Consider the following 27,005-nt stretch of genomic DNA (forward strand, 5'->3'; position numbering starts at 1 on the left):
TCTGCACCAGGGCTCCCAAGGTTTACCCATGTGGCTCTGCAGTCGCTCTCTGTGGCACCACAGTGTGGAAGGGCCGGTGATCCCAGACAGTTCCTGTGATGCCTGGCATCCATCCCTTCCTCCAGCTGCTGGATCAGAGCTTCTGCCAGGACCTCAGGGCCTTGTCCTGCACCCATCCTCTTGGCAGTATTGGCTTCCGATGAAGGAAGAAAAAAGGAAGGAAATAGAACTGCTAAGAAATGGCTTTAAAGGTGGGAGAACAAAATTACTCTTCAGGCTGAGATTGTTTTAAATCAGGTGTATGTGACTTGAGGGAGGAATCCCTACTTTGATTTCAGTGTGCTTACTCTACAGGATTATTTTTAAAACTTCTTCCTGGGTTTATGATCGGTATTTGAGATTCTGTGCTGACCTTGGACCTCAAGGGGAGCTGGACAAACTGGCGGTAAGCCACTGTTCGCCTTCCATCTAATGTGTTCCCTGGGTATTGGGTACAATTTATGGACACCTCAGTTTCTCCAGACTCGCCAGATCTTAGTTGCTGGTTTTAATAGTGTATTGGACAAGTTCAATATGCACCAACATATTGAGTTTCTGGGTGCAGGACAGGTGGCTTGCCTAGGGCCCCTTAAATCCAGTAACCATGCAAGTAAATCAGTCACCTTTGGGAAACACTGGATTTATTAGTGTAGCTTAAGGAGTCTGCACTTGAGCAGATACTTTCTCAGATCACTGGGTTTCTTCAGAGCACTGTGTAGCATGTAGGTGATATGAATTTTCTGGTACATCTCAGGCAAGCTTTATGGGCACATGTGGAGGGCAGTTATCTGGGGCAGCAAGGCTGCTCACACAGAACATACTATTGCACTGATGCCTGCTTTGTCTAGACAAGAGCTCTGGAAGTGTAGGCTAGGGATATCTCCTACTGCAGGCAGTGTTTCTATAAGCCCAGGCTGTCCTTGGTTTCAGATTTAAGTTTTGGCTCAGAAGGATGAAAGATGTACTTTAATGAAACTAACCTTTAAAAATATTTTCTGAAAAGATTGTATAGCGTGCTAGAGAACATGCCAACAGTACAACATTTGCTCAACCTTCTAGAATTAGCTTTTGGTAAAAAAGAGCCCTGATCCCAATGGATTAAAGTCAGCACAACCTGTGCATTTTAAAGTGAGGTTTAATGTGAGGTTTAATGGATTTTAACCAAAATAAATAGAATTGCTCAAGGCTGATGAAAGTTCTATGATCTCTGATACAGATCTAAGCCAGAAGTTTAGTTGAGAGTACTATTTCCCCAAGTATTTTCCTTTGGTTTCTTGTGTAAACAGCAATAGAAAAAAAAAATACCATTCTCCTGGAAAGGCAGGTAGGAATATTAATCAAAACAGTGCAGGACTATCAGGTGTTTTGCATTCCAGCATTGCAAAGTAGCACTCTAGAGGAGGGAGAGGAACGTGGTCATTGCTAGTCATCTTGGTCCTATAAAATAACTCCTGTTCTAACAGGGTAAGCTTGACAGCAAGTGAAAAAAAAGAAAGTAAATACAGTCAGGTTTTTTTAGGATTTAACTACATGGGATGCAGCTGACAGTTCAGCTGAGTAGTTTTATGCTGAAAGTAGGAACTTTTCATCTAATTGTAGTCTCAGGCTTCAACTTACCCAGCAAATGCTCAAGCCCAAGACTTGTGAGAGGCCAGGCAGCATCTTATAAATGGTAATCTGCAAAAAAATACTATATTTAAAAAATAAAAAATGAAAACACTTGCAGCAAAGCAGCTTTTTAAGACATCAGGAGCATGGGGTCTAAAGGCCTGTTGGGGACATGGTGGTTCTCCTGACTGTCAAACTGAAACTATAATATAAAACTGATAAAATGTTCCTTTTCCCATCAGTGCAGCAGAGTATGGACAAATGAGGTGCTGATGAATGGCAAGTGTTTGGATCATGGGATCGTTCTCTCCCTCCTTGAAAAGGCAGGAATTGGAGAGTGTCTGCAGCCTTTTCCGGGTGCAAAATATAGTCAGATTCCCTTTTGACAGAACTAATGGAGAAAGAGAGGGATGCCTGGTGCCAAAGAGCTAGTTTCATTTCTCTGATCTGTGAACATCTCTGGAATTTCCCTGGCCTTGGCCCAACTTCTGCTTGACTAGAGGAGTCCTGCTGGGTCTCAGTAAGTGGATGTGATCGCCTTTTCATGTCCACTTTCACTCAAGGACTTCATTTCCCTTTTTCTGCTACAAAATCAGCAAATGCAGATATGCAGACAATGCATGGCTGGGCAAAATCCCCCAGCAGGGCAGTGACCTGGTGTCAGCCTTGCACGGGAGCAAGGACATGGCCCTGAGCTATCCTGTGCTCTCCCTGGCTGCCGTTGCCAGTGGTGCAAGCGGACTCAGTTGTGTGATAGCAGAGCAGGCTCCTTTCTACTCCAGAACTTAAAGACCTCCTCAGTGGGTCAGTCCAACACCACCTCATGGCAGTCAGTAATAATTTCCTGTTTAGTATTAAAAGGCTGCATTTCCAGAAAATTGTGTCTGGGTTTGGGTTTTTTTTCCTCTCTTTTTTTTTTTTTTGTTTTTTTTGTGTGTGTGTGTTTTTGTTTGTTTGTTTTATTTGTTTGGTTTTGTTTTTTTAAAAATTCCAAGAATGTTTTGTCACCCTTTGTGTAAACAAAGGGCATAGGAAGTACAATTTCAGAGATAACAGTTTTACATGTAGGCTGAGGAATGCATGAACAAAAAGTCCTTTAGTATTGAGAAACAAATCCATATCCTTTTTTTTTAATTTTCTTTAAGCGTGTACACCACTGCTTACCCAGTTGTGATGAGTAAATTACGGAATTCATTTTGCAATAACTTCACAAGGGCTAGGGCTGGCTTAGAATAAAGGAGGAATAAGTAGCTTACCCCATGATTTCATGTGAAGATCAACCAACAAAATGTAGTTCTTGGTAGTGACAACTGTATTATCTTCATTCTAACTGGAGTTTTCCCACTGATTTCAGATAGACGTGTTAACAGTATGTGCCTTTTAAGCAGTTAGCTTGCAGTCTTCAATTAGACACCCTCATCTAACTTGAGGTAGCTGAAACCCGTCAGGCAAGTTGTTCGCTAAGAGTTTCTGTGTCTCTCCGTCTGCTGCAAAGGGAGCCTGGATGACTGAGTTCTGGAGTAGATGGTTATATCCTAGGTGTTTGTAGAAAAGCGGTTTGAACTCCATACTGTTGAACTCCATACAAGTTTCTGTGTGAGAAACTGGTCTTGATGAAAGGTATCTGCATCCTCTCAGTATTTTTACATCAGAGAATGTTCTTTTAATGCCAGATCTTTCCTGAAGGTAACTTCTTGGCAATCGCACTTGAACTTATCTAACAAATTGTGTGGTGATCTAGTGAAAATAAAACGCCCCTCTTTCTATTTTGTTTTGAATGAGTTCCGTCTGGCAGTTTTACTTCCTGTATTCTCCAGTGATAAGTATGAAATTAGCTGTTTTACTGGATTATTTCAGAATTTATCCCGAAAGCAGTTCTTTCTCGAGTAGTTAGTGTTTCCTGCATGAACTGCTTTGAAATAGTTCTTGGTTCTGTTACTCGCTTTCTTTTCACTTTTTCTCCCCTTCATATTTCTACTTCCTGCTGTTTGTATATTTCATTAACTTGATATTTGTTGTATTTTAGGAGAAACCTGATGCCAGCCCCACATCTCTACAGCTGCGATCCCAGATTGAGGTAAGCACTTAGATTTTGATCATCCACTTTTGTTTGTTTGTTCTTTAATTTGATATTCTGCATAAAGGCTGTATTATTAATTTGATATTCATAGGCTTCTCTAGTGCCTGCTCTCAGTGCTGCATGTCTTCTCTTGCAGGAGTCACTTGGTCTCAGTAGCACTGCATCAACACCTGACACTGAAAGAAAGTAAGTGAAGGCACAGAAAGTGGGGAGGGAAGAGGAATTTGTTACATTTTCTTTATCCTTGGAGTAAATTAATTTTTGATTGTACTGATGTATCTAGATTTCAGATCCAGACATTGTGATCCTTTTCTTCTTCCATTTTGGCCTTCTATTATTTTGGGATTTTATGTCAAGCGAGAGTTATTGTTTCTCCCTTCTGTGAGTACTTGGGGTGTGCATACACTAAGACAACTGGTAGTTATTTCTGAGGAACATCAGTGATTCCACATTCTCTGCAAATTACACCTGCTTTATAAATTACTTTCTTTGACTAGACCTAAATGCAGCCAAAGAAAGGTAGCTAAGGGGAAGGGAGAGTTACAGACTTCCATCGTGTTCCTTTTCCTGCATACTCCTGAGTTTTTAACTGTGCTTTTGAAGAAGGTGCCAAGGGCACAAAGTATTTAAAACCAAGTTAAAAGGAGCTTTAATTTTAGCATCCTTAATGAAAACCTCTCTGTGAGGACTGAAAGGGTTTCTGTTTACTGTCACCTCCTACTGCAATGTGTGTGCTTGTTTTCTGTGCCCCCCTCCTTTGATCCCGAGATCTTGGATCCCTGCTGCTGAGGGTAACGTGCAGTGGTGCATGAAGACAACTGACACTGTGTGTCCAAGTGCCTTCACTTCCATGAGGTAGTGCCAGCTGGGCGAGTTCAGAGGGAGTACATGGAATCCATTTGTGATGGGACATGCTTTTGTATGGTTTCACAGTCTCACATTTGAAGATCCTCAATGATGAAGTGATTCATCACTGGGAAGTAACAGGAAGGTTTCTTACTTTTTCTAGCTCTGTAGAACCATCAGTCCCAGAGCAATCTTTGGTGGATGCAGTGTATAGGACTTGCCTGAGCACTGACCATATAGAAGTCAGTTGTATGGCAGTGAACAACTGCTTAGGGGCTTCCTTTGGGCTTGTCTGGAAGTTGATTCATGCTAAAGATCTCAGAACGTGATAAATTGTCTTTTAGAGGTACCTTGTCTTGCTTCATCACTCAGAAAGAAAGGCAGAGATGGTTTTCTTGAGGTAGATGCTCATTTTTGAAACAGCCTAAGACAGATAAGGTGAATTTTACCTTGGGTACCATCACTGTCCCCATATTACATGCTGGTAAAAGAGAAGGCCTAGAAGTCTTAGGGTTAATACTTTGTGCTTCCAAATCTCATATATGGAAAGGAATCATTGAAGGATACCTGACTGTCTAACATTATAATGAAACCAGAAGTGCCAAGAAGATGGGAACTGTAATCTGGGAAGTAAGCCTTCAAGGTTATCTCATAATCATACAACTTTTCTCTCAGCCTCAAAGCACTTTACCCATGGGTAAATATTATAATCCCACCTCAGGTAATAATGAGATGAAGATCTCATAGGAGGACAGCACACAACTTGGAAAAAAACTCCACTTACCAGTCCTAGCCAGCTTCCTAAGTTGTGCCTCTGTGTAGGTGTTCTACAACAAATAACCAACTGAGAAGGCAGTATCAGCAAAATAATCTCCTGAGTGACTCCTCTGAGGCAGCCAATTTACCTCACTGAAAGGAAATTATATTATCTTAGTCCAGATGAAAGGGACATGTGATTTTTATGGACCTTGCAAGAGTGGAAGTGTACCATTTGAGGATTTATAGAAGGGTGTATGTGATGAACCTGATCATATATATGAAACTGGTGCAGGACAGGTTGTGCCAGATACTTGCACAATAAGCAAGGCCATGTGACACATGATAATTGGACAAAGTGTTGAAAATAATAAATTGTATCTACTCAGTACTGTACAAATTATTCAAACCCAAACTTATGCAGGTCTGTGCCTATTTGTGACAGCCGGGCACGTCAGTGTTGGGTTCACCCCTCCAGCCTGGAAGGCTGAATTGTCACAGAAATTGCCTCTTCCAGGGAGGCAGAGTTTAAAAATTAATCTGCAGGAAAATGACCAGTTCAAGCCCATCCAATACACCAGTTTTTCAGGGAAGGATGTTGTGTTGCCCCCAGAGATTTTTGTGGGGTTTAGTATATGGCCTTCATCTGAATATTCTGTGTGGGCATGCTACTAGACATGGAAGCTTGTCCCTTTGAGGACAGTTTTTATGTCACTCTCATGCTGCATGAAAGATGTGTGGTAAACCTTCTACAAAACTTCTTTTGTTGTGAGAAGACTAGTTTGCCAAATATGAAACTTGATGCAGATGTACATTGGTTTTTCATATTCACAAAAGATTTGGGAGACAAAAGGAGAGAATTGTTCAAAACTCGACTTTCAGGAGATGTGGAAAATGTGGTTTTTTAGAATACTCTTCCATGAGAGCTTATCCAAGAACAGTTACAGTTCTACATATTGAAAATCCAAATGTTTTCCTAGGGTGAGATGAGTTGTTTCTGGTCTGGTGTTCTGAGCAGGTTGCTTTAGAAAATAAGGGCAGTCCCAAGGGAAAATCTGTACTGAAATAAGAATGAGAGAGCAAGTGTCTGGCTGGAATATGGTCATTATCAGTAATTCCCTCACCCAGCACTGCTGCCTGCACACCCTACAGTTTAACACTACCAAAGTCTAAAGCTTTAAAATAACACATCTGGATGGTTGTTTAATTTGCCAGAGTTTAGACATTCCAGACAGAAAGAAGCTTTGAGGGAACATGGGAAGAGCAATGTTTGCTTTAACCTGGTTTGGTTTTCCTTTTCTGTGCTGCTTAACTGGAAGAGAGAGCCCAACAGTCTCCACTGTAAGCCACATTGAAAACAGATTAACCTTGGTGGTCTATGGTAGGAAAAAATCCTGTTTGTGTGGACAGGCAGTGTATGTTCTGTCTTGCCTTGAGTGTTACTAACCCTGCTGCCCAGTCTGGTGTAAAGTCAGTGCAGAATTACTCTGTGCCCTCAATCCAGCAAGTTGCTCAACAAATATCTGTCTAGCGAGTGATGTGCTCTAGATGAGCAGCAGCAGGGCTTGTAGGCAGGCAGAAGGGATTAAATGAGCCTGGAGGCAGAATTGTTTGTCACTGTGAGTCATTGTGGTCACTCCACCCCCGAAGGCATTTGGGGCAATACTACCTTCCTCTGTTGCTAGCAACATTGTTCCTGTTAATTAGATGAAGCTACCGAAAAAGACTGCATATGTGAACCTGCTCTGTGCATTATATGTGCCCTACCAAATATGCCTTTTGTTTCATTGGTTCTGACAAAGAAAGAGGCTTTTGCCTCTGACTGAAGATTTTTCTGAGATTTATGTGAATAACAGCAAGGGTACTGATGTGGCCTGAAAAGCTATCCATAAACAATGGAAAACAAAGTCATGTTTGTTCAAGCTTTGCTTCACAACTGCTCTGGGGTTTTTTTGCCTTACTGAAGTTCCTTCTGTAAATTGAAACAGTTTGCCAGGTTTCTAAGTTTTGTCATATTCAGCAACTAAGACAGAGCATGGAATGAGGTGTTTGTAGTTTTCTTCTCTGAATAATAAATTTCACTTCCCTCTGCCCTTTCCAAGATCTTTTAAACTGCAGTCTCCCTGACAGTTGTGTTGCTGGTGTAACTTTTCTGTTTCTCAATGTGCCTTCAGTAAAGTGACAACAGCATCTTTAACAGCTATATTATTCATTTTAAACAAAAATCTCCCCAGAATCACAGGTGCTTCTATACAGACTTCTGCTTTTGCTATAAGATTTATTAGTGTAGAAAACATGCAGTAAATGTGTTCTTTAGCAATTACTGCTACTTCTCTGACCCCATACCATGTTCAACTGGGGATGTATTGTATATACAATTCCTATTATTTCAAAGAGATGGCGACACCCCCAAGGATGTTTACTCAGCTAGGGGACTGAGCAGGGTTTTCTCATAATTGTAAACAGAGCATTTAAACAATGTAACCCAACTTTTAGCCTGTTCCCATTTTTGAGCATTCAAGTCGACATGACAGACTGATGAGCTCTGCATGTTTGCCAGGAAATCCAGGTTAAACCCAGTCCCCTGAACCCGGGCTTCTGCATCCTGACTCTCATCCTGTTTTTAGAAGGACTGGGGGGGATGTTGCAGAAAGGAAGTTGTGTGTTTTCCCTCTTTGGAAGTAGATCTGTTTGCTGTCACTGTTTGCTCCCTCAGCCTTCGGGCAGTGTTTCAGATGTGGTGCATCTGAGATTCTGCTGGGAAAGAAAAGGAAGTGGGTGAGAGACTCAGGAGCACTGCATACAAATAGGATGAGGTCCAGATATTCCTACATATTAATACTTTTCTTAACAGTTGCTAGAGAAAGAAAGGATGAAGACAATGCACGAGGTAACAGTTGTATCATGTGTCTGATGTTTCAGTCATTCCCACCACCTTTGTGTGGCAGTGGGGGTTATGAATTGTCACCTCCAGGGAATCACCGTCACTTCCTTGAACTGTACCACTCCTGTGCACTCCTGACCAGTAAATGGTCACACTTCATATCAAGTGCCACAATTCATCCTGCTGTACTCCTCTGGCTGTGGCTCAGTACAGTTTAAACGTTCTTGACCCTGTGACACTCAACACCTAATCTGAGACTCTGCCAGAGCAGGGACCTGGCCAGAAACATACGTGTCAGGCAGAAGGAGAAAAGCAGGCACGTGTGGGGTGCAGGTGACACAGGGCAACATTGCTCAGGGGCTTTGCATTCCCCCTGCCTGGGGGAGCTGCTGTGCCTCTGGCAGCTGCATCCTCAACTCCTGCTTCAGCTGCTCCTGGGGGCGAATGTCTGTCACCCTGTGTGTGTGCAGGGTGCACCGAGGAGCCACTCACGCGTTCCATTCTTACAGTTTGGCCCGATCTCTGATGGTTTGTTGGGAATGTCGCAGCAGCTCCTCGGATGTTATGGCTTTCTCCGAGGTTGTTAGCAGGCAAGCAGTGAGGCCACAGCACAGGTGGCTGCTATCTGCATTGTAGCTGTTGTCACTGCAGGAGAGACCATTGACTCAATCAATGTTTTTAAGAATTTTTTGCAATGAATGTGCCATAGTACAGCCATTCCAGTGTCCTGTGGTATAAACTGGAACTCTGTATCAACCTAAGGCTGGGAGAGAGCCTGCATTTCAGTGTTCCCATTTTCCACAATGATTTTCAGTGAAAGCTGCAGAAAGGTTCATCCAAGCCTCAATTCTTTGCCCTTCAGTACACTAATCTACTGGCCTTTGCCAGTAGTTTTTAACACTTGATTCCCTAGTCTTCTTTCCCTGCAGCATCCAAACTGCAGGTCAGGATTTGAATGCAGGAGGTTATTAAGTCATCCTTCCAGGTCATGGTTGAGGGGGTTTAAATTCTATCAGCTTAGATTCTGGCAGCTTCTCAGAGCACCCAAATTATTTCTGGCAGGTATTTGTAAGCTCATCTGCAAAGAGGAGTGCAGGTCTGAAAGAGCATATAAGGCAGAGAGGGGGCAGAAACTGAGAAGAACAAAGCAGAAAATAAACAATTCCCCTAAACTGAGGTAGCTAAAGGCTGCCCTTAATTGCTAAGAGAATAAATTCTTCCTTTTGCGTAGTTTAAAAATTAAAATGGGTATTGGAAGAAAAAGAAGTAAGAGCTTTTTTTACTTGAGATGTTTGAACTTAAGGTACATATTTTTTTATACCCTGTCCTTGCAGAAATTGAAAAAATCAGTGAATGTGTATGGCCCTGTTTTCACTTGTTTGAGGCCTGATTTAGTCAAAGGCAAATTATTCATGCTGCCTTTAAACAGCCTCCTCAAGAGAAGTAGGGCAGGAAACTCCCACAATAACCTACACAATGGGAGTGAGAGGCCAGCCAAACGCTGCCTGGGACACGTGAGGAGGGAAACCAGTGCGCCTTTGAGCAGCTGGAAGAAGATTTCAAGCCTGGTAATTTCGTGTAAGGAAGTATGAAGGGCACATTTCACGAGAAAGTCTGACTTGTCACAGCGAGTTGAGATGGCACGTAGTGAGTAATACACAGAGAGCAGGGAAGCACCGCCTGTAGCGTTGGGCCCTGCTCTTTGCTCTCAAAAGAGTTTTTAGCTGGCAATTATCTGCCCCCTGGCTGTGACCAAGCATTCTGTTATTAAATACATGACGTGCCCCCATCTGCCTGCTGCCAGTCCGCGGACTGAGCCCGTGGGACCAGTGTGGTGGCTTCCACGCTGGTGATGCTGCAGAGTACACATACACACGCAGGGGCCACAAGCAGCTAGCTCAGTGTTTGTTTCCACTGAGAAAGTTTTGACCTGCTTAAAGAGCCATTGCTATGGAAACCTAATGAGAAGATAATTGAATGAAACCTCTTTGCTTTCCATCCCTTTCTCACACTGGTGCCAGCAAGGTCAGAACCTTGCAGGCCTCCTTTCTCTTCAGGTTCATGCAAATTTGATAAAAATACCAAAGACCCATTTTCTTCCCTGTGCCAGCTCCAGTTAGATAAATTACCTTGTATTCAGTCAGGAGCAGTTACTAGTCTGTCAGTTTTTCATACTAATTATGTAAGTGGGCCATTTCTAATGCACACGGATAACCAAATGGCTTTGCAGCAGAGCCAGCATGGGCTTCTGCATTGGTTTATTCACCGCTCTGAATATGCATAATATTCATATGCTAAAAATCCCATCTAAACCATTTTCTGCAGTGTACTATAAATAATCATTGGTAAGGAATGAGAGGGGCACTGTCAGTTTATCGAAGATGACAGCAATAGTGGTTTCATCATCATATGGTGCTATGCACCTGTGGATTTTATGGTCCGTAAATGAGACACGGCCACTTGTTAAAGCACATCTGCATTTAAAGTACAAGTGCCCATCATTCTCAGTTCCCACATTTGTTCTTTTTTGAGAGTGATGAGATCTCAAAAATCAACAGGCACATTCATGAAAGCAGCGCATGGTGTCATTTGTTTCTTTCCTTATTTCTGTGGAGTACCAGCACGTTCCTGGGGCACGTATGACTGTGTCTCTTGTATATCAACCACTCTTTATGCAAGATTAGCCCCAGTGTTTTTCTGTCTGAGATCAGAATCAGTCCACAGTTAACAGGAAAGCTGTAGCCTAGTTAAAACCAGTCTTAATAATCAGACAGGCTTAGTTGGCTTGTGACCCAAATGTGTGCATTGGGTCTTCCTTGCACACCAAGTTTTGGGGACCGCTTCTAGGTTTCAAAGGTATTGCTTAGGTGTAACAACGTTATCCCCACTGCAGCGCTTTTATGAAAAGATAGATTCAGAGACCATTTTAGGTGTCAGGCTTTGACATTGCTCTTACAAAGCCCCCAGGCTGCAAAACAAGAACCAAAAGTGCCCTCCAGAGGCAATGCTTATGACAGTGTCTGGTCTGATCTGTTTAAGATGTCTGGTCTGGGCTCTTATCTTTCAAGAAATCTCCTGTAAAAGCAGTTAATTAAGTTTTTAAAGTTGCTCTCCCTTTCTCTACCTACTGTTGGAAGTTTGTCCAAACAGTTAGGAAATGTTAGCTTCTCTTTGCTAATATTTTCCAGCATGTGTCTGTTTGTTCCTGAGCCTGATTTAGTAATAGGCAGTAAGTTAATCTTCTTGCAGCTTTCCAGTTTTACAGGCAAAACTTTTCTAGCTTTCTTTTGTAAGATCAGCTGTCCAGTTCCCTGGCTATTTTAATAGCTTTATCTATACCACATCTAGTTTGAATTCATCTTTCTTGAGCATGAATAATGATGGTTGTACAGCCATTCCTATATATGTATATATATATATATATGTTCTTCATATTCTTCATACTGCCATTGGAATTTTCTATCCTTATGCCTTTTAGGATTAATATGTAGGTTTTTTTCTCAGTCATTCTTTTCTACCTGGTATCCCCCAGGTACTCTGTCATTTGCAGACCTCCGGCATTTGAAAGACTGTCTGTTGTGTCTGTTTTTGTTTGTGTATTTTAACACTTTAATGTTGAATGTAAACTCACTTCTGTTAAGCCAGTCTTTCTAATCAATGAGTTCCTGGTCCAGGTTATCTGCTCCAGCTGTTGCTACTAAGTTTTGAGTCATTGAATAGCCTGATGTAGTTTACTAAATTCTGCTCAAACTCATCAACTCTCCAAGGCAGTAATATTTGGGTACTCTCAAAAGTAGCTCCATTTTTAGGTTATATATTATGTTTTCTGTTTGAGGTTTTTTGAGTTTTTTTCTCATTTGTTTATTTCAGCACTTTGGCTCAAAGAGGCACAAAGTACTGGCCTAGAGATGGTTTTGGATTTGTGAGATTAATGAATTAAAGTTTTGACCCCATCTCCTGCCCACTTACAGAGATTATGGATTGATAAGAAAATTCCCCTTCCCTCTGGCTGTAAATCTTGTTTTGTTCCTCATTGTGTGAGCCATACATTTCCCATATACCCATACATTTCTTCTGCTTTATGCGGTGACAGAGTACATTTCATGTGAAAGCTTGCTAATGAAGTTGTACATCAGACCACAACAAAAATGAAGGCCTCCATGGTGGAGTAATGGCATTTGGCTCCCTTTCAGACACACAGTGCTGAAACTTCTGCCAAGTGTCACTGCATCATTAACTTTCAGTACAAGTTATCAGTCTATGAATGGAAGAACACAAATCACTTTCAGCGCACGTTCACAGAAGCACTGCAGATTTAACAGAGTAAGGGAGTGTAATTTGCAAATCAAACATATAGCGACACCAAGGTAGTCTGGAATTTTTCACTAGACATCTAGGAGGTAAAATGCTTGATTGATTTCACTGAGGACTTCTAAGCATCAGAATTGTTGGGTGGAACTAAAAAGCAAGTGCCTTATCAGGCACTATGTGGTAAGTTTTGTTGGCATTTCCATCTCTTCAGAGCAGCTGTTAGCATTTTCAAGGTCAACCCAGGCATGGAAGATTTCCTCTTTAAAGAATGCGTGAAATGATAATTGGAATTTGCATCCTCTGATGAAACTCAGCATAGTTCTTAAATCAGTTATAAATGAGAAGGTGGTCTGCTTGCTGTGGATACTGCTTTTCTCCTCACACCCTCTGGTTCAGGCGTGTCGGATGTTTGCTCCTACTCTTTGGAGGCCAGTTTATGATGAGTTTATGGTCTCAGGCTAACTACTGAACAGATGTCCACATCACAAACGTTGCCGCTACACCTGCTGCTTACTTGCGTAGTTTTTGGCAACTGTGCAAGAGAAGAAAAGGATTAAAGTGAATTTGGAGGCCACAGAGCACAAGAGACTGCTTTTCCACTTTAAGGGCAATTTCACTAGTGAGACAGAGCTCTGATCATTAACAGATTTCATTTTCTAAGGATGGTGATTTGGTACATTTCATGGCTACTAAATTAATTTAAAATAAATAGTATAACTGCTTGATGGGTGGAGACCATGCTCATCTGCAAAACATGTAGCAGATTAATTCTGTCAGTTCTGACAGAGCTTGCCGTTCATAAAAAGAAAAATCTCCGTATACTCCACATACTTTCTTATCTGATTTACCTTTATTTAGAAAAACACTTGCTGACAACTTTACTTTGAAGTGTCTGGATTGATTCCTGGCCCTGTTGGAGGGAATTTTCTGGAAATTTTTACCCAGAAAATATGGGGTTTGTATTTTTCACTTTTCACCAGGCTTCTTAAAAATTAAGCTTCTGGTGGCATATTATTGATTTTTCCCCTTCAAGAGTAAACACCAGCAAGGAAAACACTAAATGTCTCCCTCGTCCTGATGCATTAAAAATTTGAAGTTTGTTTGCCTCAGTTAGTTTGCAGTTTGTGCTGAATTAAATTTCAGTCTGTTTTTAAAGAGGTTATATTTCAGAGCTTCACTATGCCAGATCCTCCTTGTCTAGGTGAATTACTGAATCACACTGAAACTTCCTACTGTCTCGTTTCCCCTTTAATGATATCTTTGCAAATTGATGAGCATGTATTTCCTGTTTGTAAGATGCTGGCCAGTAATTGTTTGTGTCTTCTGAACACCGACCTGGCTTGAACTATAATTTCCCTTCAAGCGGTTCAGTGAATTGATCAGAAACTCTTTATTGCCCTCTGCTGGGGGTCTGAGAGAGCGAGAACAGCCCGTGCAGACCATGTGCGTGGACAGCGACAAGAGTGTGTCATGTGTGTGTCATTACATGGTCTCATTCAGAGAACGATTTGGCTGGAGGTCCTTGGTACGCTGTGGTGTGTGTGTGTTTTCATCCTGCAGGACAGCCACCACACAATGGGAGCTCGGCGTGTCGCGGGGCTGAGCCCGCAGCAAAGACACCGCAGTGATGCTTTGCACATGGAGCCTCCAGCAAAGCCCTTGATGCTGGAAGAAGTCGTTTCGCTGCCTTTCTGCAGTGTGGTTAAATGGCAATTCCCACAGGAAGGCTTCAAGAATAATACAAAGTTTGGTAATTTTTGTTAGCTCCACTTATGCAGACAGAGAAAAAAGGCAGTGTAGCAGGGTGATTGATGTTGTCTCATCGGAGATCCCACAATGAACTGTTAGCACTGAGTTGGAATCCATTCTGGAAAACTGGTTGAGTGGATGTAAAGACGAAGAACAAAAGATATTTGCTATTTCAGTGGGTTGTTTGTAAAGCCCATGTTCTGGACTTGACTAAGTCCCTCCAGCTGGCTGTTGAGGAAGGGAGCATACACTGATGAGAAAGCACACAGAAGGGATTTGGGAGAAAGAAGCTGTAGTCTCCAGTCAGTTATGGTTTCACTTCATAGGGACTGGACAAACTTTCTCTACCTTCTCTTTAAATTTCTACTACTGTCTTCCACATGGTGGCTTCTGGAGGTGTAATGAGTACATACTTGCAAAGATTGTCAGATAAAAAACAAATAGGCTGAAAATTGATGTACAGCTAAACAAGTGCAGCATTCCAGTTCTACAGTTTCTAAGGCAGCAAAATTACTGTTTTGCAAATGCAAGTAGGGAAACTATGTGAATAATTGTTTTTCTGAGGAATCCTTGGGCTCCTTTGCCTTAACCATTGGTTTCTGTCAGTATATATTTTTCTATGCTGGTCACAAAAGGCACATTTCAGAAGGAAACTCAGTTACTGTGGTCAGACCAGTAGGTTCAGTTTTCATTTCCAACTTGCTGTGTTGGGGAGAAAAGGGAAGAGAAAGCAGCTCATGATATATTGTTTGGAAACTATAATTTACTGTAACCAGGCAGCTCCCCTGAAATGTGAGAAGCCTGCATCAGTAAGTCCATTTCTCTTTTTTGTCCTAGGCTCTCCATTCATAAATCAAGTTCAGAAGAAGGCTCTGTAGGTCAGTATATTTCATTTTATTTGATACTCCTATGGAATTCTTAAGCAGCTTTGGAGTTTTGCTTGTGCTGGGATGTGAAGAGCTGGCAGAAGTCAGCAGCATTTGTGTGTGTGGAGGGCTAGTCTCAGCAGCTTTCGTTTTGATGCTGTTTCAGTGATCACTAAAACTGCTCAGCCAGAATTGTCATGTGATAAATACACATCTTTTGACTTGTTAAATGGAATTGAAAATGCTTGCATGTTAGATCACTGCTAGCCTGTCCTTTTGTATTCCAAAAATTACCACCACCACCAAACAGCGGGGGTTCTTTGTTATTTTTGTTCATGTCAGGCCAGAGTCTATTTCTTTGTTTCTGAAATTTTTGTTGTGTATTGGAAAAGGAAAATAAAACTGGGAGGTTTTTCTTGTTTGTTTCCTTTTAATGGTATTCTAGGGACATGTCCACACAGTCTAAACTTAAGCAGTATTTCAGAGAGTCAGGAAGCTCAGCTCTAGGTCATCCAGGGCAGGATCATAAATACTAATAGCTCTTTGTCAGTAGCATTTCTGCCAGATCAGGCACAATATGTTCATTTGTGGGTGGCATAAACTTTATAGCATGTGCCCTGGTTTGTTCACAGGACACAGATATATATGCCCTACCTAGAGCTAGATGTGATTTTTCTTTCTAAAGCAAATTGTTTACATTGTGCTCATCAATCCATATGGAGATCTGGCATTGTGGACATGGAAACCCAGGCTTGTACAGTCCAGGCATATAGAGAGCAAGAGTCCATGCCAAGTAGCAGAATGTGTGTGTATATGTTAATTATTTTATTTCTTGATAGATATGTACAAATATACTAGAAAATCACTTATCTGAGTTGTGGCATAGGCTGTATAGTTCTGGTTCAGTTAAAGAGAATAAGCCAACCAAATACTTCAAAAACACTTCCATAATTCACATTAGCAACTCAACAGACATCAAAATTTATGTAAAATATTCTCTGTTTATAATTCAAAATATGTAAGTTACTGGCTTATCTCAGTCCTCTATAGCACTGGCAAATATAAAAGAATGTGCATTGCCCTGAAATAGCTACATCAACATAGTCCTAGTATGGAATAAATCAAGAAAACCAGAAAATTGGAGTTTTTTTTATTCTTGTTTCTGATTTAAAAATACAATGCAATGCTGGAAAGCTTCTCTAGAATTTGCTAACTAATGTTTCTTTCTAAAATTCTTTTTCCCTTTCCCCTCATCCTCCCGCTCCACTTTCCTTTTAGGGAAAGCAGACTGGAAAAAGAAAAATAAGTTTTTCTGGCAGAATTTCCGAAAGAACCAGAAAGGACTGATGAGGCAGACTTCAAAAGGTAAAGCTATTTCAAGGGTATGCATCCTATCCATATAAAATGTAAAGAGCCCGTATCACAAAGGAATAAAACACATTTATAATATTGTGGCATCTGGGGTCTGTGGCTCTGGAAGTGTCACAGGTTCGGTTCATGATGGCAGTGCTCAGTCAAATTCTTGAGACTGCAGACATGAGGCTGGGATGCCTTTGGTCCTGACTGTCAGTGATGGCACATGTGAGGTAATACATAAGCAATATATGTAACTAAACAAGATGCTTTTTATTTTCCCCTAGTCCTAACTTGATAAGAGAAATAGTGTTCTATTTTAATTAGATATTTCTCCTTTCTTTGGCATTTTGTTACTTTGACCTGCTTGCTTTAGGCTTGAATCCAGCCTCTCATTGTAGAAAATGCCACAAGAAGGAGTAGTAAAAGTGCCTCTCGTGACTAGTGGAAATGTAGGATTGATTCCACTTAAACAGTCAGGTGTCTTTCTCTAGTTCTTCTGCAAAAGATGCAGCTGTGGATTGCATTAAGTATTTTTCTTCACACAGAAAATTTCTGTTTCCCCATGTGTATGTTAGTTTCTTATGTTGCAAACAGATGTTCCTCTCTCTCTGTCTGTGTTCAAATGAATTATGAAAGATGACAAAAGCCCATTTAGTAGGTTGAAAAGGGCCACACTTTCAGTTAAGTGTGGGTCCTTGCTGGTTCTTGAGGCAAGTTCTAATTGTCTGTGCTGACATGCCAAGCAAATACCAGAAGCAGAGATGCAGAGAGTCCAATATATTGAGCACCATGTACCAGCTTATTGGGCAATGAGAGAGTCTGGATAGATCACAAGCAGTGGCCAGGCCTCAGCAGAGAGCTGCAAGGGCCCAGCACACCATTCCTGAACAGGCCAGTTCTGGCAGCTGGTTCCAGTATTCCTTAGGGCTGACTGCTGGACTTCTGCAGCATTAGCACTTCCTCTTTTAATTCTTGTCTTTCAGGGTCAATAACCATGTGATGACGGTCACTTTTTATTTCTCCTTTTCATGCTTGCTTTCCGTGTCAAAGTAGACTTAGTTTTTCAGTTCTAAATTGCTTCCTTTTATTGCTCAGTTACTTCGAAGTCAGTCAGTTCTTTCACATCATACCATGAGCCTGCTCTGGTGGGGGGACTGTTTCTGGCCAGCCAGATCCACATGGCAGCCAGATTTCAGAGCACTGGGTAAAATCCAATTTCAATGTACCCTGCCCTGTGCATGAATTCTTACGTGTGCTTAAAATATTTGTGGTATTTTTCTGTGCAGGAGAGGATGTTGGTTATGTGGCCAGTGAGATCACGATGAGTGATGAGGAACGGATCCAGCTGATGATGATGGTGAAAGAGAAGATGATCACCATTGAGGAAGCACTTGCTAGGGTATGATATGTGCATACTTCAATCTCCTCGATAAACATGTTTTAGAATGTAGACTGTATCAATCTGGAGTTTTACTTCATTCACAAAACATAGGCGAAGTTGGAGAAAGCCTGTCTGTTTGCCCCATTGTAGTAGGTAGCATAAATTAGATAGCAATTCCTTTGTTTTTTGAGAAAAGTGAGATTTAGCTCAACCAGAAATAAATATCGATTACATGGTAAATTAATAGAGCCCTAAAAGTATTGCTTCTCTGCATTAACAATAAAAGGTGCTAATCAGAGAAAAGATTAAATGTAGACTTTTGCATTGCAGCTGTCTAAAGTGAGGGAGAAGAATCTCTCTGACTTGTACTAGCTCTTCTTTATTATGTTCATAGGTTTGTTTAAGTACTAGTAGAAATGCTTCAGGTTTTGCTGACCTTTCCTTACTTGATTCAGAACTCATGTATTTCTTACTATTTCCCTTTAAGCTAATTTTTTCCTGCTTATTTCTTAGCCAAAAAGGTGATGTTTTACTTTAATACCATTCAAGAAAACATATTCAGCCATTTTTGGCATATGACATTATGTCAGATGTACAACACAGATATGCTTTTTTTCTAAACGGCTGTCACAAATGTTTACAAACTCTAAATGATAATAAGCCATAAGAAAAGCAACTATAAGGTGTTGCATTTGTGCAGCCATAGGACCTATGGCTTTAATTGCTCAGAAGCCAAAAGAGGGTTAAAATTTCAACTTAAACTTTGTGTTAAATACTATGATGGAACACAGGATGTTCTGTATGGGCTCCATTAGAGAACACATCATTTCAATCAGTTGGCAGTCAGATGAATATCTTTACTGAAATACTGCATCGTAAAACAGATTATTCTAGAATATAAATTTATATTATTGTCTGAAGAAAATATTGTTCTAATGGAAATAATATGATGAAAAAATGCAAAATTTTAAAATTGTTGCATTGGAATATTAGGAATTCTTTTTCTTCTCTGCTGTTAAAGTTTTGTGGGGTGACAGAATTGTACCTAATCTGATAGTTCATATATGGACTGGTAGAGTTTCCCTCTAGTAAGCTACGTGCAACAGCCTTTTTTCCTTAAAATACCAGTTCTTGATCCTTACAACACTTAGTCTCCTGTGGTATTGGTTTTGTCTGAAATCTTTCTTGGAAAATGGGAGAGTTGTTGTTTTTTTTAAATTACAAAGGATGGTTCCTAGTCTTTACTGCAGATCATTTTCTTTATGAAGGAAATTGGCAGATCATTGTGATTTAGTCTGTTCACTGTAAACTCTGCCTCTGAGATAAGGATGTGTAATTTATATTTTACCAACAACAGGTCATTGAATTTCAGTATTTACAGATCATTTCCTTCTAAGAAAAAAAAACACCAAAACAACTCATTTTTAAAACTGCTGATTGTTGGGCAGTTTTATTTTGAGTAAGTGAGGCATGCAGGGGAAAAGTTCCAGTTTTCCCAGTTCCACAATGATACAGGGAGAACAAAATGAAATTGCATTACTCTTGCTATTTTAATGAAGATTGATCTCTTCTTGAAGATCTCTTCTTCTTTCTGAACTGGAAAATGTTCTTTCTGTGTTTTCAAATTTCAGCTGAAAGAGTATGAAGCTCAGCACAGGCAGTCGAGCACTGTAGATGCTGCAGAATGGCCTGATGGTTCTTACTCGACACTTGATGGGTCTTCCAATTGTAATGTAAGTACCTGTCATTGTGATACTGCTCCCCAGTGTCATTTAATATTTAAATTCTTTCACTGAATTACTGAAATGCCCTGATAAATCAGGGAATTTCCTTAATAGCAAATGTACCACTGACCTTGTGATGCTCTGTTCTGTCTGCAGAGAATCTTTAACTTGCATTTTAAATCTTCAAAATCTGTTGTCAGAGACTTAACAGTCTTATTGTATAATCTCTGGGTTTTTTTCTTTCTTATTTTTTTTTTTAAATCTCACCCCTTTTGTCATGGAGCTTTTGAAGCACAAGTTGTTCCAGGCAAAAATCCCCTTGTTTCAAAATGCACAGAAAAGGGCTTTTAGGTCATTTAGAGGGAAGTTGTTGATTCGCCAGTAGAGTTTCTCAGGCTTTTCTAGCCCTTGTTGATACATTCTAGATGAGGATCCGGCTAAGTCCTAGCTGCCTGCTGCCTTCAAACACTTCTGTCTCTGCGTTTGCAAACTCACAGCCCAGAGTTTGTGTATTTTGTCAGATCCATAAGCAGTAAGGCAGCTTTCCACCCTCTCTTTTTTGCTTCTGAGCTGTTTAACTTCTGTTGTTCTTGTGGGCACCAGGCAGTCTTTGTGTCATGCCATACTGAATATTAATTTTTCCTTCCAGATATCTTCATTTTCACTGAGTAGTTTATTCCACTTCAATTCTCTAATTGGAGGTTCACAGATAAATCTTAGAGAGGAACACATTTTACTGTCAAATTCAAGCTCTTTGTATCCCATATAATTGAATCGTAGGCTTTTGAGACCGTTGGTTGATTTATTTATTTTATTGTCAATGGAATTTCCTGCTAACTGCAGCAGCCGGTTAGCTCCTCCTTTTCTAAATGAAGAAAAGGAATGCAATGTCATTTTATGAGATGTTTAACATATTTGGTGGCAGAGAAAGATTTTGTTGTTTATGTTCAAAAAAATATGCCCATCTTTAGTTACATTGGAGCAGAGGGGAGCTGATGTTCCCTTATACTCTGTTCTGATATATCAAAAATGTGGAAAGAATAGGGAAGGAAGGCTCTCCTGAGCTGATTGTTTAGTCAGCTGAAAGATGTCTTGATCTTTTCCTCATTAGTATTTATAGCTTGAACTTTCCCTTCTTTCAAGGCTTTTGTCCAGGGTACCTATAGAATAAGCCCTTCAAAATTCTCATTTCCCATGGTCAGATCTCAAAAGGATACTGAATTTCTCTCTTAAATCCTCTGATAGTGGTTTACACTTGTGTTGAATTACTGAAAGCTGTGTGTATCTCTGAGGACTGAACATGATTCAGTATTTCCACCCTAATGGAATGACTTGGCACCTTTTCTCTAAAATTGTTTTCCTAAGCCATCTTTGCACTTTGAACCAAGAGCTTGATTGCCTCTCTCTGCTGTTCTGGTAGGATTTGAACAAGCTTTCTGCTAATTTCAGTGAGGGATCTCTATGCAATCACTGTAGATAATTCTCAAGATTTTTGCCCTTGGTCTTGATTTTTGTCCTGGCTGCCGTTTACAGAAGCTGTGAAACTGCTTGCCTTCAAGGGAAAAGAGGATCATCTGCAGAAATGAAACTTCATGTTAGAACAAAACTCAGCTTGACTTTTTTTTTGTGGACAAGAATGGAACTGAGGTTAACTGGGGTGAAAACCTTTGGGCTGTAATTGACAAAAGGGAAAAACAAACAATGAAAAGTATCAGATATGTCTAGAGATAGGATATGTGTTCACTCGCTTTTTTTGCCAAAGGATCTCTCTACTAATCTGAAATGACCAGATTTTGAGACATGAAAAGATGATTCTATTTCCAAGCACTTTCTTTCCCAAATGGCTTGAGTTTCAGTGTCATTTGTGTGATTCGTAGTCTGCTTATTTGGAACCTCAACATAAAGTTACCCCACTCATTTTATATAGGCCATGATGCAAAGATGGTTTTCCATATATTAAAAACATAGTTTCAGGTAGCCCACTGCCTTATACTCAGAAAGTAATTGGAAATTCAAGTCTCTGAAATAAATATTTCTGGTTTGAATTTGAAGTCCTTGGGCAAGGGTTTTTCTGGTTCTGTTTGCTTTTTAAATTTATTTATTTTTCAGTCTCACAGCCAAGTTGTTACTAGGCAGTTTTTAATGAAACAATGTGATCATTTTGTAAACAAAATGAAAACAAGTTAGAATCTAAGCAATGAGCGAATCTAAAAATGAAGGCAGGATGTCTGGAGTGTTCTAACCTTTTCAGTAATCCTTTCCTTTCAAGTCAGCTCTGCCCACAACATGCAAATAATATCTAAAGTGCACATATCATTAGTTATTGTTTTCCTTTTAGGAAAATACCGCTTGTTAAAAAAAGCTCTTATTACCATCCGATGTTTATGACTAGCACAACTAGTGTTGATTTAAAGATTCTCATTTTAAAGATTGATTTGAGGATTCTGTTTTCCACATTCTCTTCTTTTAAATTACTGTACCAGGAAGTGGAAACTTGTGTTTCATACCCTTAACAAAAGTAAACCCTGAAGATGAACCACAGAGGAATGAGGAGTAGAAAGGTCAGCATCCCAAGGGAGGCAGCCCCATGTCATTGCTATGCTGTTAATTGTATGTCCTGTTTGTTTGTTCTTAAGAAACAAATAAACAAACAAAAGCCTTGCCAAGTCAGTAGGTGACTTCGTTCTTTGCCACTTAGGAGCAGCTTTTAGCTTTCAGTCTCACTACTGTGGTCCCCTTGTTTCAGCAAAATATGTGTGGTCTTTATTTGCTAATGTGAGTATGCAGTTGAAACTGTTTTACTTTTTAGTCAGATGTATCAAAGCTCTAAAACGCCTCATTTTCTTACAAATTTATTTCTGAATATTTATGTTTCATCTCTGTTGCAGTGAAGGCAGTTCACAGTAACACTAGACAGGCTTTCATTGCCTTGTGCCAAGCATTGGGATGTAAAGCAGGTGCAGATTACAAATGGATCCCTTTCTGGATTGTAGATAAGGCCCTATTTGTCCTTAGGAGTCAGAAAGTCCAGGGAAAGAGAGGACCTCAAAATTGTATCACATTCCTTCTTTACACTGAGGTGCCTTTTATGCTTCTTAAAGATAGAAGAGCGTTTGATAACTTTTGGGGGCTGACATTCTCAATTCATCTAAAATAGGGCTGCTTCATCCCCAGAGCCCTTGCTGGTATAGCTCCAGCCCAGCTTGGAGATCCAGCACGAGGAGAAATCAGTATATTCAGTGTGTCATTCAGTTTCTTTCCTATGCCCTCTGCTAAACACCACTAGTGGTACCAGTTGCCATGTTTCATGTCAGAGTGGGGAAATGGAGAGAATCACAAGGGAGCTTGTTACAGAAGTGTGTATTATATGTGTGCTGACACTGACACAAACCACTAATTAACTTCACTGACAGTTTCTGGAGATGCAAGTTAAATGAAGTTGTAATTATCTCTGGACTAAACTGGTTTGTTGGTCTCATCTTCTGCATTTTGGTTTCAATCAGCAGGTAATGCTCAGCCATCCAGCAGACTTCCAGGTAGTGTAGCTGGCCTTCATTTGAAAGGTGCCACAGTGAGCTGTGCCATGCTTGTCTGACATCACCCTCCCTACCAGATGTGCCTTAGCAGCCTCAGGAGAAAGGATAATATTTATGACTGGGCAGAACAAAAGCAGCATCTCCCTCCAACAGGCCCACACATGGGCAGTGGGGGGGCCTACAGTGCTGGTTTACATCCCTGCCCTCCCAACACTTGTTTTCTCAGGATTACATTACCAGTAGGAAACTGGCACCCCATTTGTTTTCTCTGAGGAAAGTGGCAGCAGTGGTGCAGACCTGTAAGTGTGCTGTGCTAACCTGCATCTACTGTGAGGCTGATGTGGGGACAATTCCTGCCTGTGTTGCCTCTCTTCTCTGTCTTCTCTGGATCCATTTTTCAACAGATGGCAGCCCATTGAATCCACACAGCCGTAGCTCTAGCTGGACTGATATAATAATTTGTTACTCTGGTACTTACTATTATTTCTTTTTTTTTAACAAGTGATTAAATAGGGTTAAAAGTTGAAAAGGCTGTGCAGAATTGAGTTTGTGTCTGCTACAGGCATCAAAAGCAGAGTAACAGATGAGAATGGACTTTGAGTTGTATTCATTTCAGTCCCAGAGATGCTGAAGCTGTTGAATCAGGATTGTGTTTCCCATGGTACAAACCTGACTCTTAACAAAAGATTAAGTCTGATATAATTATCTCTGACTCATGACAGTCATTACTCTGTTGTTTGTAAGTGTGAAGAATAGGAAGAAAAGAAATAATGAAAGTATAACTTCTGTAGTACCAATTACCTCAGAAGTAAATCTAAGCATAATTACAGCAAATCCACATTATTCAGGGTTGTACTGTATTTCAGTATGTGGATGCTTTCTAAATGCAGCTATTTTTTAATTGATTTTTATTCATAGTAGTGATGGATTCTTAAAATTTTTAACTATTGGTTAACATTATTATTGATCATAATACATGACTGTTAGCAGGAAAACAGGAAAATGTCCTTCTTTTGGTACAGTTTAATTTATTAGAAATAAGCTCAGTGTCAATGTATATTGGGAATCAGCATTGAGTATCTGTGGAGAGTAGGGTATGATGAGTTTTGTTTTATTTTAAACAGTAGTATTTAATTTGAAGCAATGTGAATATTTTGAAGTTAGCCCTGGTTTGCTGTTATTCCAAGACTCACCATTTTTGGTAAAGTTTCTTTTCCATGAAACACTAAAGGGTAGGAGAGGATGTTTCTATGTTTTACTTCTTCTTGGAGAACTTGTTGCCACCTCCAGACCCTGCATGCTCCTTCAAGTAACAGAGGGGAGCTGCTGCTCAGCATGGCTGTGAATGAATGCAGAGCTTTCATCTTTGCTCCAAAGAATCTGGTGACCCAATTTCTGTTAGGATTTCCTGAAAGACACCGATGTGTGTGTGCCTGGTTGTATTGGATGATGCGTTTATTATTACTACTGAAATTCCTTCAATACTGTCGGTGTTTAGTAACAGGTATGATGAAAAAGAACCTATAATAAAAAATGCTTCGAAATGGTAGTGGTGAATTCCCACGCTATGTGCCTGTCCCAGGGACCTGTCCTGGGAGCCCTTGGCTGCCCTCCTTTTCCACTGATCACAGGAACAGTGTCCAGCACCTCATGGTGAAAGCTGGTAGCAGAAGAATTACAGCATATTTTGTTACGATCTTTCCCCTCTCTATCTATGCATAAGAGCAGGATTTCCCATGGGCACAGTAATACAAAAACCTTCATGAGAGAATTGCAAATCGTCATTACAGTTCCCATGACACAACCCAAAGTAAGGTCAGTGCTAGGGAGTGATGATAGCAAAGCAAAAGACCATTGATGTGTTTGTATTCAGTTTTGTAGAACACTCTAATCTTAGAGTTTTTTACCTATTTTTTCTGAAATTTTCCAGAACGCTTCAGAATTTGCAGGAGAAACTGCTGCAAATTATTCAGAATAAAACATTGTCACCACAGGATTTTACTGAGCAGCTGCAAGTAATGTAGCCCAAGTAAACCTCCTGCTTGCTACCAGCAGGAGTTTCTCCTGTAGTTAGTCTGTTGTAAAGTCTCTGAGAAAAATCTTCCTTCTATCATGACTCAGAGCTTACAGTAACACCCAAGTAGTGGCTGCAGTTAGGCGTTTTCATAACTACTTCTGTTTGCCTGCATTCAGACAAGCCCTGTTGACTTACTTTATTGCAAAATGTTTGTCCATGTGTTTGAGGACGATGGGAGGTGGGAAGGCAAAATAATTTAATATTTATTCTAACATATTAGTTCACTTTTTTATACCGTTTTTGCCTTTTGGCAGCTGCCTAATTTTCTGCTTATTACCTAGAGGGTGAGGGGTGGTACCAGCTTTTTCCTGTTCTCCATGCATCAGCCAGCAGGAGATGCTATAATCCATAATGTGGTTTCCCTGCCCCCATCTTTTCTGAGACCAAGCCTATTAAATGAGAACAAAGCTTTGCTCAGTTCGAGAATTAGGAATTGCAAGAACCATGTGTTTCACTGCCCTATTTGGCAGACACAGGCTGAATAATCTTGTGGTAAAACAGAAAATTTTAATTGCCCTCTCATTGGTTTCCACTTGTGCCCCTTCCCCGATGCTGGTTTTCCCTTCCTCATGCTCTGGATGGTGACACTAACAGCCTGATTGTTTGAAGGTAACAAAAGAATGTAATTACAAGAAGTTACTACAGCCTTCACTAAAGGGCTCTCATTCTTTTCCTTTGTTTCTCTGAGAAGACTTTTGCTGTGTTTCATGTATTGCTGTTTCACCCTTGTTTTTCCAAGAAGTCGAGAGGTGGATTTCCAGTTCCGTTCATTAATAGTACAGCCTATGCCAAAGAGTAAGAATTCTCCCTGGATCTTCTTAGCCTTGTCAAAACATAAGATTCAGTTGAGAGAGTCTTGTTTAAGACTTCTGTTTCCATGTACAGAGGAGTCTGCAGGAGAATTGGAAAATAATGTTGCATTGTAACAGGTAGAGAATAATGTAATACAGAGATTCATTTTGCTATGTATACCTATTACAAGCGGTACACGAGTACAGTCGTAATGTCATTAAAATTAATTATGCTAATCAGTGAGAGAAGCACTTTGCCATGAGGAAATGTGTCTGGCTTGCAGATACAAATGTCAGCAATGTGCTTCTCAAAATTAAACTAAAACCTGGAAACAGTTAACAGCTAGGAATTTGCCTAAGCAGCTATTCTTGTATCGAGACAGACCTCCTGGGAGAATTAAACTTTTATGCTCTCGTTACTTATGACAAATATTTCCCACTAATTTCAGCAAGCAGTGTCGTCACCAGCTAATGTGTAATATATCTCTCACCAAAGTAGCCATTGGATGCTCCTTTGATTTTCTTCTAAGTAATCACAGAGCAAACCCAGACATGGTTACCTACGGGGGCTGACACTGCACATTTTAAACACGCATAGCCCTTGCAATTCATGCTTTCGGCAAAAAAAAATATTTATGACCTCTGTTAATTTTCTTTAAATTTTTGGAGGCCATTATTTGTAACTTCAGGATATGATGCAGATTATCACATCTTAGTTTCATGCAGTTTTCTATAAACAGCCTCTGCAAGGATTAGAGGTCTGTGAAGCTTTTTTAATGAAACCCAAAACCTTCAAAACTCAAGTTGCAAAGCCCCAAACTTAGATCAGTTTCACGCATAGTCATGAACTTTTAAGGGAATCTGAGATAGATTTCAAGGAAATTGCTGTCGTGTTTCACTTGATGTGGGCTTGTATGTTTTTGAAACTGAAGAACACTAGCTGGTTTTATCTGAAGCTTAGAATTTTCCATAGGGCTTTACATCAGAGATTTGGGGCTGAA

The 27,005-nt window shown here is 40.3% G+C and overlaps 1 protein-coding gene across 5 annotated transcripts in view; it reads left to right on the forward strand.

The window, feature by feature from the left end:
• Positions 1 to 27,005, forward strand: part of SASH1 (SAM and SH3 domain containing 1) — a 532,432-nt gene that overhangs the window by 467,095 nt on the left and 38,332 nt on the right. For 3 of the 5 annotated variants that reach the window (XM_058834786.1, XM_058834788.1, XM_058834793.1), the window contains 6 exons: positions 3,674 to 3,724; positions 3,864 to 3,913; positions 15,111 to 15,151; positions 16,418 to 16,504; positions 17,782 to 17,894; positions 19,508 to 19,609. In XM_058834786.1, coding sequence (XP_058690769.1) covers positions 3,674 to 3,724; positions 3,864 to 3,913; positions 15,111 to 15,151; positions 16,418 to 16,504; positions 17,782 to 17,894; positions 19,508 to 19,609 — 444 coding nt within the window. Of the gene's footprint in view, positions 1 to 3,673; positions 3,725 to 3,863; positions 3,914 to 15,110; positions 15,152 to 16,417; positions 16,505 to 17,657; positions 17,700 to 17,781; positions 17,895 to 19,507; positions 19,610 to 27,005 lie in introns of those variants that run through there. The other 2 variants (XM_058834787.1, XM_058834789.1) reach the window with 2 other exon arrangements.

This window comes from Poecile atricapillus, chromosome 3 (assembly GCF_030490865.1).
Source record: "Poecile atricapillus isolate bPoeAtr1 chromosome 3, bPoeAtr1.hap1, whole genome shotgun sequence".
NCBI classification, from domain to species: Eukaryota; Metazoa; Chordata; class Aves; order Passeriformes; family Paridae; genus Poecile; species Poecile atricapillus.